Below are 16,642 nucleotides of genomic sequence, written 5' to 3' on the forward strand. Positions count from 1 at the left end.
ACGCAGACCTATCTATAGATGCAGCATCCCATTCTGCTTTTCGTGTACCTTTTTTATTTTTTGGCCTGTTTCCCTGCAAGTCCCCAACCATACCACACGACAGGAGTACTAAATGTGAGGTAGCTTTTCTGAACTTTAATTTCCTTAATTCAATCATCAATCTTCAATCATCATGCCGGAATAATAGAATAGAATGTACACCTTCACGAGGATGAGTATCTAAGGTACAGAGCAGCTCTGAGAGCAAGGTGATGCAACGACAAGTAAAAGATGATGTGCTACAGGAACATCCTACTGTGAATGATGTCCTCTTCCCCTTCATTTCCCCTCAGTTCCTGTGTCTCTTTGATCAGAGTTGTCTTTCATCCACAGCACAACGTGACTGCAGGGTGACGCAGTTGTTCTCGGACTAAATTAATTCCCAATCATGAGCTGTGCCCTTCTAGATTTTGCATATTCAAATTCTCCAGTCAAATTTTGTTCAGTCGGTTGCTGATTCCCACAACTGGGATCTGGGTTTTGTTGCTGTCTCACCAGGGCAGGCTGTCCTCTGCCAACTTGTCTACAGTTTCTGATTTGTTAAGGGACAAGACCAGAGTTTGAACATCTTCAAGCTAGCCTTTATGCACTGGCTTTTGGATTTTCCATAGAGGGTTGTTCTCATTGGTCCTTTTGAAACATGCTCTTGGGGGTTTTCGGTCCATATTGACGTTAAATGTGTAACTACAACTGTACTAAATGTACATGAAAGACAAAAAGAACAATAATTTTGTTATGATCAACAACAGCACATGCTGCAACGCCACCAATTTTACAAATCAAAGTTTGTTTACAGGTCTACTTCCTATGTAACAAAAGGTGTATAAAACCTTTTTGATCTAGAGTATCAGTTACTGAAGATAAGCTTTGTTACATCAACATCAATACTTAAAAAGAAATAAGGTCCATCATGAGTCCGACAATGTTTTAGAAGTACAATGCTGAATGTGTGAAGTACTCAGATGCTGGCATGCTGTCAAAGCCTCATCATAGACTGTGAAAGCCTAATGGGTTGTTACAAAGGGTTGTGAGCTTGACTGCCAATTAGGTGAATTAGCTGCAGTAATGAAGTCTTTGTATCAGCCCATGATATTCATGCAAGATATCTTGATCCATATGGCCACAAGGTTTGGATACAAGTCAGATTAGATTTCTCTGCAGGGCAGCCGGTCATTCAGGAAGTCCTTCTTATGGAGTTACAGCTCCTTCACATTAAGAGGAACCAACTTAGGTGGTTCAAACAGTGAGGCTGCCTCCCTTTGGAGGAGAAGGACAGACTTGGTAGAAACCCTCAGAACAAGCCATAGAGACTTTATCTACCAGCATGTGTCTGATCCCCCGGGTAGAGATTGACGAACCTGCTGGAGAAAGTGTATGAGCAGCTGCAGTACATATAATATTGTCCATGACCAGGACAAATGGCTTGAACACGGATGGATGGACGGACAGTCAATCGAGTCCAATTGACACTGGACTTTTAAACCCAATATCAATACTTACTTAATAACTGAAACCTGTTCTTTTTTCACACAAAGACAGATATGCTTGAGCAAGAATATTTTACAGTTAAACTATAAACTTTACTGTTGATCACAATAACAATGATAATATATAAATTGCTGTCACTAAAACATTTATTGCTGCAGTTTACTGCTGTGCAGTTTGCTTTTACAGCTGCACACATACACACTGATGCCAGTATCACTATGATAAGTCGACTGATAATATCGCCCTGCTGGTCAAGATTACAGATGTTGTTGTTATTTTTTATTCTTTTATTTTCTAATTCACCTCAACTATGTTATATATAAATAAAGCTGGAAAGACCAAGACAGTCTCAATCAGTGCAAGAATTATCCCAGTTACATTTCTTTTGTTCCAAAAGAGATGAGCTACCCATACAGTATTTACCCTACTTTGTACAACAGGACGTTATCTACGTTTGTAAAGGGCTACAATCCTCTTGTACAGCTGTGAAAAATGTGAGTGATTCTACAACAGATTACTTGTAGTTCTCTAAAGAACCAAAATCATCCATGCTGAATCTTCAGCAGTATATGTGAATCCTCCTACACACTCCACAGAGTCTTCCTCACTCGGGACTGAATACAGGACCAATATTTTCAACATACAATAGCAAACCACATGACAGCTTATCCAGTTGGAGAAATGCTACACACTCAACCTGCATGTGTGTGTGTGTGTTTGTGTTATATGGGGTATGAGTGGGGGCCGCAGGTGCCAGACAGGCGGCCGTTTCACACCCGTCTTCTGTAATTGGCCAGAGCACCCCATCTTCCTTCAAAAGGACCCCCCTCAAACACACACACACAAAAATATATATACACACACACGCACTGTTGGAGGAATGAAGCAAGGCCAGCTCAGGCCTGACGCCACAGCAACCATGACGCCAGCCAATTAAAGCACAGCAAGGCAAGGATGCGTGATAAAGTCACCTAGCAACTGAGAGAAAGAGTGAAGAGGGGGCGCTGGGTGAGAGAGGGAGAGAGAGAGAGAGATTAACAGGCATGGACAATCAACCAGCCACCAACCAATTATGGAAGAGTGTGATGCAGTTGCTTGGCAACCCAAACTGAATGAGCAAGTGGATGAGAGAGAGAGAGCAGGTTGGAGGTTGGATTCAGTGGGTGTAGAGGAGGATAGAGGTATATATGTGTGTGGAGGTCGGGGTTTACAGCAGGGTTTTTCCTGAATCCACATGCTGTGGTGGTACCCACTGAGGGTGGGGGTTGAGGTCTTAGAAAGTCAGACTCAATTGGTTTTAACCGGTGAACTATATATCACATAATTATACTTTACATCACAGCTAGACATATTGCAAAACTTGTGTGAAAGTATATTATTATATTAATCTGAATGTGTTTTTTGTTTCATAGGCATCTAATAGTTTCCACAATCAACAAGCTCATTCTTGATGCTTTACTTACATAAATCATCACAGTGAACATGTAACCTGCATTAATTTAATCAGAATTACATTATTATTGTGTGGTCACGTAGACCAGACTTTTCATTTGAGTGTGCACATAATGTACATTATCATGCAATGATAAATAACATTCAAAAAATTAGACTTTTTCTCTAATGATGGATTACACAATTCAATTTGCTAATTCATTTAAATAGAAACCAATGGCTGTCTGGAACTATATAACAAAATGTAAATACAGACAAAAGCTGTATACAAATGTAACTTAATAACTGCCAATTATCCAAAAAGACTGTTTAGTTGGGATGTAGCAATATTTAATGGTAGAATAAAATAAAATGGATAATAAAGTCGTGAGTGACTTCCAAAAGATACATGTTTTTGTTTGCAAACATTAAATGTCAGAGGGTGCATTTAAATGCCACCCAACACTGTGAACTGTCAGAGGTTTCAACTACTGCTACAAAAATCTTTGTGTCAAATCAGTTTGTGAAGATTGTTTAAATTTGGATCCACAGAAGGTTAAAGTAGTATACTTTCTCTTGCATGTTCGAAATAAAGATTTCAAAGTCAAGGGCAACTGGACTTGGTTGAAGATACTAGAAGACGTTTCCTCCCTCATCCAAGGGACTTCTTCACTGAAAAAAATCATAGACCCATTTAGTTATGTCAACTTACTTCTTTTTAACTCAAATCGCCCTGACAAGGTTTGGATTTTGTACTCAACTGTATGAGTTTTAGAAAGTTAAACTTGCATTAATTCATTGTGTTGACTATTTGACACTTTTGTCGTGTTGATTGAACGTACGTATATAAGTTATCAGTTGAAAAAAAAAGGCGAGAGTGCGAGGATTGGAGCAAGAGAGAAAAAATTGCCTAGGCGATTTTATTGACAGCTAAGACTTTTGAAAGACAAACACTCTTGCACTCCTTCCAAAACTGCTTTGCGATTCTGCTGTCTCGGGTGCCAAGTATGTCTTTAAGTATATTGTTTTGGACTGCTGCTTGAACAGCAAGGAGGATACAATTATTAGCCATGTACTGTTTTTAGAGATCCAACCAAACCCAAGAGAGTAGAAAAAATAACACCCAGAGAACCATAACACCCTGGCTCTGACTCAGAACAGCTCCGACAGGGTACTTTAGAGATTTTTTTGAATTAATTTGTACATCTATTAATGTTACAACTCATCCCTTATTGAACATTTTCATGTAAGAAGATAAACCTGACTTCACACATCATTGCTGCAGCTCAGAAATTGATTTGGAGATGAAAAGAGGAATATTATTACCAACAGTGTATGGAATTGCAGCACATGTACAGTATACCCCTGACAGACCTCACTATAATGATGTTTCTAATGGTCTCTGGTGTGCAGTATGTGACACTAAGTGTATTGATGTTGTGCAGGCTTTTTGCAGTTGCTCCTCCCTGTAGTCTCTGCTACGTTAATCCCTCCCTACATGTATGTTCAATGATTTATGGTCATAATAACCCAAAAAGAGGATTAAGCTAATTAAACCACAGTGCTGCGCTTGTAATGAACACATCGAGAGGGAATACATCGCCCCCACAGTTATACCACACACACACACACACACACACACACACACACAGTGGAGAAGCTGCAGTGTCTTCAGGGTGTCTTTTCTCCTTTAAAAGCTCATGGTTGGTTAGCATGACTCGGCTGTAGAATCATCAGAAGATTAAAGATACTGCAGCTACTGGCCAGGCTACCAGAAAGCTAGCTGCTCCATTCAGGATTAGCTGTAATAAAGCTACAGCTGTGGTTTCCGCTGGCTATGCTAGGTGCTGCCCTGGAATGTAATGCTATACTTAAAGCCATGCAATGGTCTCTGGGATCATATAAACCTGTAACACGCTGGATTAATAATGCCAAGGTTGCCAGTATTAATACAGTAGAAGGTCTGCAGGCTATGTACTGTAATCACGGTGTACACCAAGAAACTGCTAACACTGGATGATGACAACTGGGGGCCATGAGCCACTCCAGATACTGTAAATGATGCTGTGGTTGAAGCTAAAGTTGAATAATGCTAGCTTCAGGTGGTACAAGTCTGCACAAGCCTCATGTTGCAGATAAGTGATGGATTCAGCCTCAGTCACTCAGGCTAACAGATGTCCAATCCAGAAGACAGCTTGACTTGAAAACAGCATTTTTAAGATTGTACCAATTTGTGGTACACTGGTTCCTGTCACAGTAGTAAAGTAGCTCTAAACCACAATCGTAAATCTCCAATACGGGTATTTGCTAAATACATTTTCAGACAAACAATGGTGCTGCCTTGGCCAAATATGATACATGCACACTTAGATGACTTTGTAAAATAAATGCCACATGTCTTCTGTTTACCTGCCGATCATTGCAACTAATGATAAAGTGATTGTCTTTGTGATAACTTTCCAGAGTTGTAAAATCCTTCCTCATTGTATTGTAAATTACTGTGTACACCATCTGATTAGCCTTCAGACGCATGGATCTGTTTCTCAACAATAACTCACCAGTACCTGAAACAATAATGCCCTTGCTAAAACAGGCCTTTACTTACTTAAATGTTAACTCTTCCTTTTAATTTTTGACGGGACTTAACCCTTTTACTTTTATTGGTTTCCTAGTGAAATCTGCTGAAAAGTTGGAGCACCTTTTTACCCCAGTTCATTTTACTGTATGTCAAACAATTACGAATAGTTAGACCCGAGACTTAACACAACAACAAAGATCCTTTTTGCTTGAGGAATAGACTTAATTGTGGAATTAATTGAAATGTTTTGTATCCATGTGTTATGCGAGGTAACATAACAGACAGTCTGTTGGAGATTCAATTAAACTACTCACCATGACTGATGTAAATTTCCAGGCTGAGTTCAGGTGACTTAATGCAGTTAAACTCAAGCAAATCATGAATTCATCATAATCTGCATCAGTCAAATTCATCTTCACTCGTGTCTCCTTCATTGACCCAAAGCCCATCTCCACATGCTAACATTCATGGCAAACAGCCCCTGGACACATTAGCCTGGTGTGTGTTCTGTCTGAGGGTCACTGAGAGGGCAGCTGTAGTTAGCAGCTAAAGCTGCATGTCAGACCCAGTTGGACACAACTGAATTCACAATGTCATTTACTACCAGACTATCAATCATCAGGCAGTTACTGAGGAAGGGCGTTTTGGCACTGAGCTGGTATCAAGACTCCTGAAGAAATAAATACATCTGGATGATCATATCAGAAGCAGATGAAGAAGGGGAGATGGTCTTAACATCTTTAAAAAATAAAAATGAAATATCAGATGCTTTCTTTGCAGATAAAATGTGCTGGTTTATGTGCAGTGCTGGCAACTGTATCAGGACATTGACATTTCATATTTTCAAACCCCAGCACATTGGGTTTGAAACAGAACATAGACTATGAGGTAAAAATGCTTACTATCAGCTTAAGCTAACAGTGCAGGAATTTTAGTCACTTCCATATATCGTCCCATAAGTTTAGGGCACAGTAGAAAGTAAATGGAAAAGTTGAAAAATCATCATTTTAAATATTTGTCTCACAGACATCATCACACATTTGGAATCTTTCCTAAAGCCCTGTCAGGCCTGTACTAAAGTGTACTGTACTACCAACAGTGTTCACCCAATATTGATGTGAAAGTCAACACTGTAACCTCACTGTTTCATTTCAAATCCAAAATGGTGTAGTACACAGCTGAAATAATTTTCCGGTTTAGCATTGTAATATAGGCCTAGATTATTTGTAATGAATGAAATGAAAGTCTTACCTGTGTGAGTCCTCTGATGTGCCTTCAGATGGGAGCTCTTGGTGTAAACCTTCCTGCAGCCATTAAACTGGCACCGGTGGACTCTCTTTTTGTTCTCTGGTACCTCTCCTCCCAGACTTCCTCCTCCTCCCTGCTCACTGTCACTGAGGGTTCCTACTCGGCTTGGCGGTGACGGTACCGCTCGTGCTGCCACCAGTTTAGCCTCCCCTAACCCGACCTTCTTCGCCACAAGTTTGAGCGTTAGTGTGCCGTCTGCCGTCGCAGTCAGTGTTTGTGTGGGTTTGACGAGGTGGCGGCCGAGCTCTGGTGACGATGGTGGCGTTAGGGATGTAACAGCGGCGCTAAGCTGTGCGGCGCTGACTCCTGCGAGGACTTGGTCCTTTGGTGTGAGTGTTTCAGTTCCTGCCTCTGCTTGGGTCTTGCTGGGGTTGGGCACCTGGAGGATTTTGGCCTGGACCCTGGGGAGAGTCACCAGTAGTGGAGGCGGGCTTGGCTGGTCAGGGAGGCTGGGGAGGAGGGGGTCCATCAGGTCCTCATCACTGTCACCTCCCTGCATGAAGGCCGGCGTTAAGAGACAATCCAGCTCCTCATCAAAGAGCTCTGAGAGTCGCTTGGGCTCCGTCTGTAGATACCGCTCCAACTCTAGACATGTCTGAAAGAAAAGGAAGCATATGGACCCAGAGTTAGAAATAAATATACTTTACTGCTTTTCATTCAGTGTTTCTTACAACTCGCACCATCTACATATACAAGATACTGTGTCACAGCAAGGTTTAAATAGCCTTAGGTCAACAGGTTTAACACAGGTCTCACATACAGTACATGTAAGTTCAGGCAGAACATTGAAGTCACACTTGTTTCCATTAATTGGCCATGAGCATTTCATTCATGCTTCAGCAAACGTGGCTCATTGATACAAGTCAAGGCTATTTATATTGCCCGATATCACACACATCACATCAGTTCTATGACTGGGGAACATACAATACATATTCAAACAGATATACAGGATAGCTTCCATAACCTGACAGGTCTTGTTGTTGATACCTTCATGCCAACACCATTTACTGCTGCTGTAGTGCTCACTACCACTTCGAACTCATTATTCGTTGATGTTTTTGATGTTGTTGACTTTGCCACTATCTCATGGTTACGCATGCAGCGATCTCTGATCTCAGACCACACACACTTTCATTTGCAATAAGTTTTCACTTTTTTCACATGACTGACTGGAACGATAATCCATCTTTAACTCGTACAAAACATAGGATACTGATTGTTACATACAGCAATGCGCTGTAATAACAGGAAAAGCACCCCTCTATCATTCTTCACTTGTTGACTTCGCATGATTTTCCAGGGTTTCTGATCACCACATGAAGATGGTAGTTTAAACCTTAAATCTCAAACAAGTCATTCAACCTAAACAACAAAATAGGTTATTTATTGGTGCCTTCCAATACAGAATAATTTAATTCCTCGTAAAACATTTGCAAAGACAATTTTTCTTAAAAATTGGTAACCTGAATGGTTTACACTAAAGTTTAGCAAGCAGACTTCTTTTGTGTCTTTGCTGCTTATCTTGGCACAATAACGCCGCCGGTTGGTCAGTGGAACAGTGTGACGCCATTGGCAGGAATGTGTTGTGCAAGAACGTTCTTGTGCGTGTGCACGACACAAACAAAATCTGGACCCACTCATTGAACATCTCTTTGGCGCTTCTAGACCTCCAGCAAACCTTTAAGGATAGAGAAAGAGCATGGTTGTGGTTTAAAGAAACCAATTTTGACTGTTTGTAGGAACTTTGATAAAAACAGCAATCTCCCATGTCAAAGTCACACCATCCACTGTGCAAAACCCTCCACCATTTGTACGCGTGAAAGAACTCATTTGTCAAGAAAATGTAAACAAACGACCAATGCCATTGTTTTGTTAGGTGAGGAGAGTTTTGCCCTTTACATATTCTTCTGACATTGGTACACTCAGTGGATTCCCTGGACTGTAGACTTTTCAGAGACCATGTTTACTAATCTATTTCAAATGAAATACCCACTGTAGGCTTTATATTTCTCTGCAGCTGTTGGCCATGTCACCTGGCACACGGGAGTCCTGAGAGAAGAAGGATTTAGTCTGTGATTGATTGCTGCTGCCTGGACGAGCTCTCTGGAGCCCTGAACTGTGGGAGCCTTGCCTGTTTCCCTCTGCTCAACCAAATCAACCAGCCATGGAAGTTATATCGCAAGATAGAGAAAGGAAGGGGAGCAAGATGACGGAGGGAAAGTCAAACAAAAAAAAAACAAAGAGAAGGAAGGGAGATAAGGAGAGAGAAACAAGGGAAAAGGCGAGTAAGTCTTTAATTGTTTATTCAACCTTTATCCAGAGGTATTAGAGACATATGTGCATTTTTTCAACAAATATATAACTCCAGATTTTGGCAGCAGAGTAGCTTCGCCACAGTGCCTCGGTCAAGGGCACCCGCCACATTACCTCAAGGGATTTGAGCCAGAAACCTTTTGGTCACTAACCTACTTTTCTGACCTGAAGGCTACACCTCTCCTCTCTAAACTTTTATGTTTTCTGTGATTCCTGCCCCCCTCACTTGAACAACCAGCTGTACTGTTGAGGTCTACATGGCACCGTTGAGTCAATCCAGCTCCTGCTTTGATCTCTTACGTCTACAACACTAGTTTTTATTGAAATTCTATCGGCCTCAATCCCACAGGGAAAATAAGACACATGTAGCTGTTATGTCTTTTGAAAGTTACATGTTTTAAAATCAAGGGAAATCCTTAAACCCTCAACAGGAGTAAACAAATCCTGCGATCATGACGCTCACGTTCGTGTTTTTGTGATGTTTGTTGTTGTCGAGAGAGAGAGGGAAAAGACACCAGGCCAGTCCACAGCTCTGTAACTGTCCACCCAGCACTTTCTTTGCAAGCAACCTGGCTCCAACACTATCCTGCAGCATAGTGCCTTTACTGAATCTACTTGGAAAATGAATTTCCTCTTTTTGGCCAAAGGCCTTTGGCAGCTGAAGGTTCTCATCCTGATCCTCTGGCTCTTTCCACCTCTGCCATCAGAGCAAATTACAGCCACTATAGAAATGTTTTTTCTTAGAAGCAGCTGGTTGACTTGGTCCATTCAGACAGGCCAGCACTGAAGCTTTGCTCTGCTCAGCCTCAGTGACGAGACAGACAAACCAACACATTTAGTCTTAACATCTGTTGAGTGGTGATAAGCTGAACTTCCTTCTCCCTCCTTTTGTCCCTTTCTTCTTCCTTAAAAGAATGTCTGTTTCCTAAGGATGCTCATTTGCATATGAATATAAATCAAAGATATTTCTTTGGGGGGTTACATTGCTTCATAAGGAAACTTAAAAAAGAGAAGCATGTATGTACAAAAGCAAAGATTATGCCTGGTAACAATGTCTTTTGCAAAGCTGATACTAGTGCTGTGAATTGCTTGTGCTTGGACTGCACTGACTGGGATGTTTTCAGGACTGCTACCAACAGTCTGGATGAGTATACAGAGGCTGTGACGTCCTACATCAGCTTCTGTAAAGACAGCTGCATTCCAACACGGACAAGGGTGACAAACCCTGGTTCACAGCTAAGCTCAGACAGCTGAGGTTGGAAAAGAAGAGGCGTTTAGGAGTGGCGACCGGGCCAGGTTTAAGGAGTCAGAGTACAGGTTTAGCAATGCAGTGCGAGATGCTAAACAGCTGTACGCAGAGAGATTACAACACCAGTTCTCAAATAATGACTCTGCTTCTGTCTGGAGAGGCCTCAGACAGATCACCAGCTACAAACCTAAATCCCCCAATCCATGAACGACTCACGCCTTGCCAATGAATAGAACCAGTTTTACTGTCGCTTTGAAAGACAATGGGACAGACCTGACACCATCCCCCGTCACACCACTGATTGGCCACAGTCCACCATCTCATCCCCCACCTCCTCCCCCTCTCTTAACATCCTAGAGAGGGATGTCAACAGACTGTTCAGGAGGCAAAAACCTCGGCAGCGGGACCGGATTCTGTCTCCACATTCACCCTGAAGCACTGCGGCAATCAGCTGTCCCCGGTGTTCACAGACATTTTAACACCTCACTGGAGACATGCCATGTGCCAGCCTGCTTCAAAGTCTCCACCATCATCCCTGTTCCCAAAAAAGACCACTGGACTAAACGACTACAGACCCGTCGCCCTGACATCTGTGGTTATGAAGTCCTTTGAGCGCCTTGTGTTGTCCCACCTGAAATCCATCACAGACCCACTCCTGGACCCCCTGCAGTTCGCCTACAGAGCCAACAGGTCTGTAGACGACGCAGTAAACACAGCCCTTCACTACATCCTCCAGCACACGGACTCCCCAGGAACCTACGCCAGGATCCTGTTTGTGGACTTCAGCTCTGCTTTCAACACCATCATCTTGGCCCTGCTTCAGGACAAGCTCTCTTAGTTGACATGCCTGACTCCACCTGCAGGTGGAGCACTGACTTCCTGAAGGACAGGAAGCAGCACGTTAAGCTGGGAAAACATCTCTCTGACTCCAGGACCCTCAGCACCGGTTCCCCTCAAGGCTTTGTTCTTTCCCCCCTGCTCTTCTCCCTGTACACCAACAGCTGCACCTCCAGTCACCAGTCTGTCAAGCTCCTGAAGTTTGCGGATGACACCACCCTCATTGGGCTCATCTCTGGTGGGGATGAGTCTGCCTACAGGTGGGAGATCGACCATCTGGTGACTGGTGCAGCCAGAACAGTCTGGAGCTCAACGCTCTGAAGAGAGTGGAGATGGTCATGGACTTCAGAAAGAGCCCAGCCCCACCCTCCCCCATCATCCTGTGTGACTCCCCAGTCACCACTGTGGACTCCTTCCGCTTCCTGGGCACCATCATCTCCCAGAACCTCAAGTGGGAACTGTTTCAGACTCTCCCCTCTGGCAGGAGGCTGCGGTCCATCAGGACCAAAACCTCTCGGCACAAGAACAGTTTCTTTCCGATGGCAGTGGGCTTCCTCAACAAGGCCCGGGTCCCCACTGTCAGTGACTCTGATATCCCCCTCCCCAAACTTACACACACTCATACACTTTCATGACCCCACACTTTACAACAACGCTCAACTGTGCTTTATGCTCATGTTGCCAACTTTTGCACATACTTGTCAGCATTGTATTATAGTATTAATGTATCTTTTTATACTTTTTGTATACTTTAATTTTTGATCTCCTTACTTTTTATATATTTATATTACTATTTATGTTATGTGTACTGTAAGCACCAATTCATACCAAGGCATATTCCTCGTATGTGAAAATGTACCTGGCAATAAACCAGATTCGGATTCTGATACTGAAGAAAACCTTCCTAGAAACCAATACCGGAGCTAATCAAACATACATCAGCTTATTTGGAGTGGAACTCAAACAGACATGTTCTTTCAAGACAACGTAGCTGCGTGGTTTGGATGGTAGAAGAGTACACAATCACAAATGATAAGTTTAGTTCTTTGAAATCTTTGAATGTTGTTTCTGTACTGCATTGTGACATAAGTCATCTACAAACCATTATTTAACTTAAAATATGTCAACTATCACTTTCTTTCACATGGGACTCGAACCTCAGTCTCCTGAGTGAAAGCCCTCAGTTTACTTGACACATCCACCCACCCCATCACATGTTACTCCTTACTACATCATCTGACTTCTTCTGCCACTGGAGGTTGCGGCATAACTAAAAACATAAATATGGGTCGTAATTAACGGCTGGGACCTATACAACTGTTTTTCTGGTGAAAACGGGCTGGACCAAACACCTGTTAACGTGTGATGACACCTGAGCAAGTTCAATTTACCAAAGAAGGCCATTGTGTATGGTCAAAAACTCAAAAAAAAGACAACTGCTGAAAGAACCTTGAATTTAGAAATTTCACAGATAGCAACAATACTCTGTGTCTATCTCAAAACGCTGTGTTAATGAATATTATTCTTGTCTTCCTGTGGTAGATGGATGTGGCCTAAATCTGACAACACACGGTTCAAGAGAGTCTGGAAGAAAATTGGCTTGCTCTAGCTACGTTCATTAGGCTTTGCTTTTTTTTTACACTCTCAGACACCATGAGGATGTAAAGGTCATAAAAAGGGGTACTTTGATGCATCATTTATGCAGGTTTTGTGATTCATTAGTGTTACCGGATATTAAGCTTTTATTCTGAAGGAATCAAGCTGCTTGCAGGACACAAGCAAAATATTTCTCAAGATAAAAGGGAAGTTTTGCACACAAACAAAGCTAATTATATAAAAGTATTTTCTCCTTATCCAACGACGGTTGGGTTCCGTAGAATTAGATTTTGCTACTATACAGTATGTGTTATAAACATAATTAATCATCCTCAGACACAACTGCACCATGAGTATCAGCTCTCTTTGATACAGTACACACAGTCTCTGTAAGTGATTTCTGATGGCATACTGTATCATTGTTTTCACTTGGACTAGAAATCAAAAATAGAATGGTCTACGTGTACCCTGGCGGGGGCTGGACTGATGCTGGGGATTGTGGGAGGTGGGCAGGGAGGACAGAGGGTAGAGAGAGCCCAGGGCTGTGGAAGAGGAGCGAGTGGCAATCAAACCCACGGCTGGCAGTGAAAGCACGCCTCTGACATCACATGTATGACCTTCTCCTTCGTCTGTTTCTCCTACACACTATGAATATCAGGTAACAATGACATGTATGGCCTGCAGCGTATGTGTGTGGGTGTGTGTGTGTGTCTGTGTGACAGTGGCTGCTGGCTAACAGCTCAGACTGATAGCATGTGTAGGGCTCACCTCCTGTCCCCCTGCTCAGTCCCACACCATATGGAGAAAGGTCACATCGAAAAACACACACACACACACACACACACACACACACACACACACACACACACACACACACACACATTACGCAGTCGCAGCCAGTAGCCACTCCATTTCATTTTTCCCATAAAAAATGGTTTCTGACTGGCTGCATTAGTAAGGACATGAAACCATCCTGGTTGAATCATCAGTGTAAACAATGAAACACTGAGCTGAAGAAAATCTGCTTCACTGACAAAAAGTCAAAAGTACAAGACAGTGAACCTAACAGATTGAAACATCCAATCAGAGAGCTTCGGATTCTGTTGCTCGAAGCGGGTTGAAGTAAAGCACTTCAACCCGCCAAAAAAATCAGTTTAAATCAATTTGCTTTCAGATTCTGGATCAAATAAATAAGTAATGCCATAATCACACCATCTTTGTCAGAATGAGAAGAACAATTCAGCATTCGTGCTTTACTCAAAGATGGTTCCATCTATAAGAAAATAACTTTTTATAGCCCAGCAGTCACACCAGAAAAATGGATGTTCAGCCTGAATTTTCAGTTTTTTAAGTGAAGTTCACTGACACGTACAACCACTATGAAATAGTGTACGTTTGTTGACATTTCTATAGTTCTTTTTAACAATTGAGATATATTGTAGTCGCCAAAATTCCCAGTTTCACCTACTCACAATTACAACTAAGAGGTGGATGTGAAAACTTTCCCCACTTGGCTTTTCTTAATTACAGTTTGTATGATGTGACCATCCAGCAATAGCCGTTGAGGCTCACCGGTACGGTAGTGTTACCTAACGTATATACAGAACTCAGTGGCAGATGTTTATTTCCAGTGGGAAACCTCTGGAATCAGCTATTTACAACAACCCAAGGGGAACATGTTTCAATTGTTCTGTCTATAAGAAATCAGCCATCAATAAAGACTATTACTCATGTGAGCTGTCGCATGTGCACAGAGAGAAAAATGGGTTCTACAGTTGCAGTTAATGTACCCATTTCACAGAATTATTTTCACTACTGTGGTGCTCACTTCATGCTTTTCACTGTTGCTTGGTTTAACTGTGTGATTGTACTGGAGGTCAAGGTCAAACAAGGTCAGAAGCAAATGCAGTTTCATTGTTTGCTGTGGCTGACCAAAGGATTTTGCACTTTATTTGAAAGGTCTTAATGTCTATATAGTAATTCATTCAATTAATATAACAAACTAACAAAAATTTGCTAAAGGCTAAAATATAAAGGCTTTTTTCCCTTTATATTTTGAGCATTTGAATTAATATCTTGTCTATATCTTGTAAAATAGCTAACAATAACGTGCAGGTCCTGCCTGCGTTTGTGTGTGAGTGTGTGTGTGTATGTGTGTGTTCTCAGCCTGCTGAGGCCCCATTAATAATGAATGCAGAGAGCAGAGGGCTCTGGATGGAAGCGCTAAGAGCTTTTGACAGACAAAAGATCACTGAGGATGGAGCTCAGCAAACAGACTGAAGTGGGTTCAGCAGGAGATGCTCCGTCTGTGTTTGCATGCACACATTTATGTGACTATTACCAACATTTCTATTTGGACAATGATGAAATTATGCCATTTACGTGATTCTGTAAAGTGACACCTACTATAATGATGTGCTTCACATGTGGTTATTGCTACATGAACGACTGACTGAACAACATTAGAAACATCAACAGCTTTCTTTCTACAAGACTTTATATTCTACAAAGACTGGGTATGGACAGTCAATAAGTGATTCAGCCCATTCTAAGCATTATTTTGTAAGTTTTTGATTCTATATAACTTATCTTCAGTGTAATTTGGTGCAACATTGCACAAATGTGATATTTTAAGAACTATGGCTATGTTTTTCCAATAAAATCAGAAGCAAAGCCCAGTTGAAATGTGATATTCTGCTAATTCAGGGATGCGAAATATACACTATGAACAGAGACAGGTCGCAGAAATGAATACATGTACTAATACCAGTAAAATCACAATTTATAAAACCTACCTAAAAAACCTACCTAAAAAAAAGCTCTGCCAAAATGACTAAACATTAGCTTAGCTACCATGCTGTGAAACATTTTAAAATCATTCTTTGCCCATGTAATATTAGATATCACCAAAATATCCATCAGAATTGTCTATTGTATCATAAAACAGTATGCACTCACTTGGTAAAACTCAAACCAGTAGCTCTTTAAAATGTAATGGAAATTTAAAACCAACAGATTGGGTAATGAGGTGATGATTTTAATGTTAACTTCCATATAGGTTTTAGCAGACATGTGGTTTCCCTGTACACTGTGTGAAGCTGTGACTATAGTTGGTGTCTCACGCTTGGGCCACACCGCCTACCTCTACCTGATGATTGCCTCGCTGAACTTCTGTGGCTCGCACGTGTGTGGTGTCCACACAGACAGCATTGCTGCTGCTGTGCTGCAACTACCAACCCTATCTTTCTAACTTGAGTCTCCCTTTGACAAATACAATACAGTAAAAGCCTTGTTAACAAATGAAAGAATTCAGTCCACAGAAAGGCTAGATGTGAAACAGATAGAGGTGTTGAGTTAAAACATTTCAAATATTTTTTTCATGTCTATGACAGATTCTACAGATATACCCATTTAAACTGATATTTTTGATGAGAACTGCGTGATTCATTTGAAAAAAATTGGTGAGACGACCGATCTCTAGATGATGCGCCATGAGCCCGACTGCTCACATGTGGCTGCAATTTTCCTTTAAATCTCTTTGACACACATAAACCTGGATAAAAAACAAGTATGGTTGACATGAATGGAAATGGTGAAAAGGTCATGTAGAGATTTGCAGTGAATACATCATAGATCTTTGGAACTCACAGAACAATAGACATTTTTTAGTTCCATAAAATGGATCTCAGTTGTTTGACGTACATATAATTTGTAGATACTTTATAAAAAAAACTGGCAAAACCTTTCCTTTAAACAAACATGACTATACAGTGTGGCCTCGTCTTGTATCTACATGTTAC

The 16,642-nt window shown here is 41.6% G+C and overlaps 1 protein-coding gene across 1 annotated transcript in view; it reads right to left on the reverse strand.

Annotated features, from left to right (window-relative positions):
- klf7b (Kruppel-like factor 7b) overlaps positions 1-16,642 on the reverse strand; it is a 67,330-nt gene that overhangs the window by 17,675 nt on the left and 33,013 nt on the right. The window contains exon 2 of the mRNA XM_038721050.1: positions 6,788-7,439. Within this exon, the coding sequence (XP_038576978.1) occupies positions 6,788-7,439 (652 nt within the window). The remainder of the gene's footprint in view (positions 1-6,787; positions 7,440-16,642) is intronic.

This window comes from Micropterus salmoides, unplaced genomic scaffold (genome assembly GCF_014851395.1).
Source record: "Micropterus salmoides isolate LMB-PRFRI ecotype aquatic unplaced genomic scaffold, ASM1485139v1 Ms_hic_scaffold_15, whole genome shotgun sequence".
NCBI classification, from domain to species: Eukaryota; Metazoa; Chordata; class Actinopteri; order Centrarchiformes; family Centrarchidae; genus Micropterus; species Micropterus salmoides.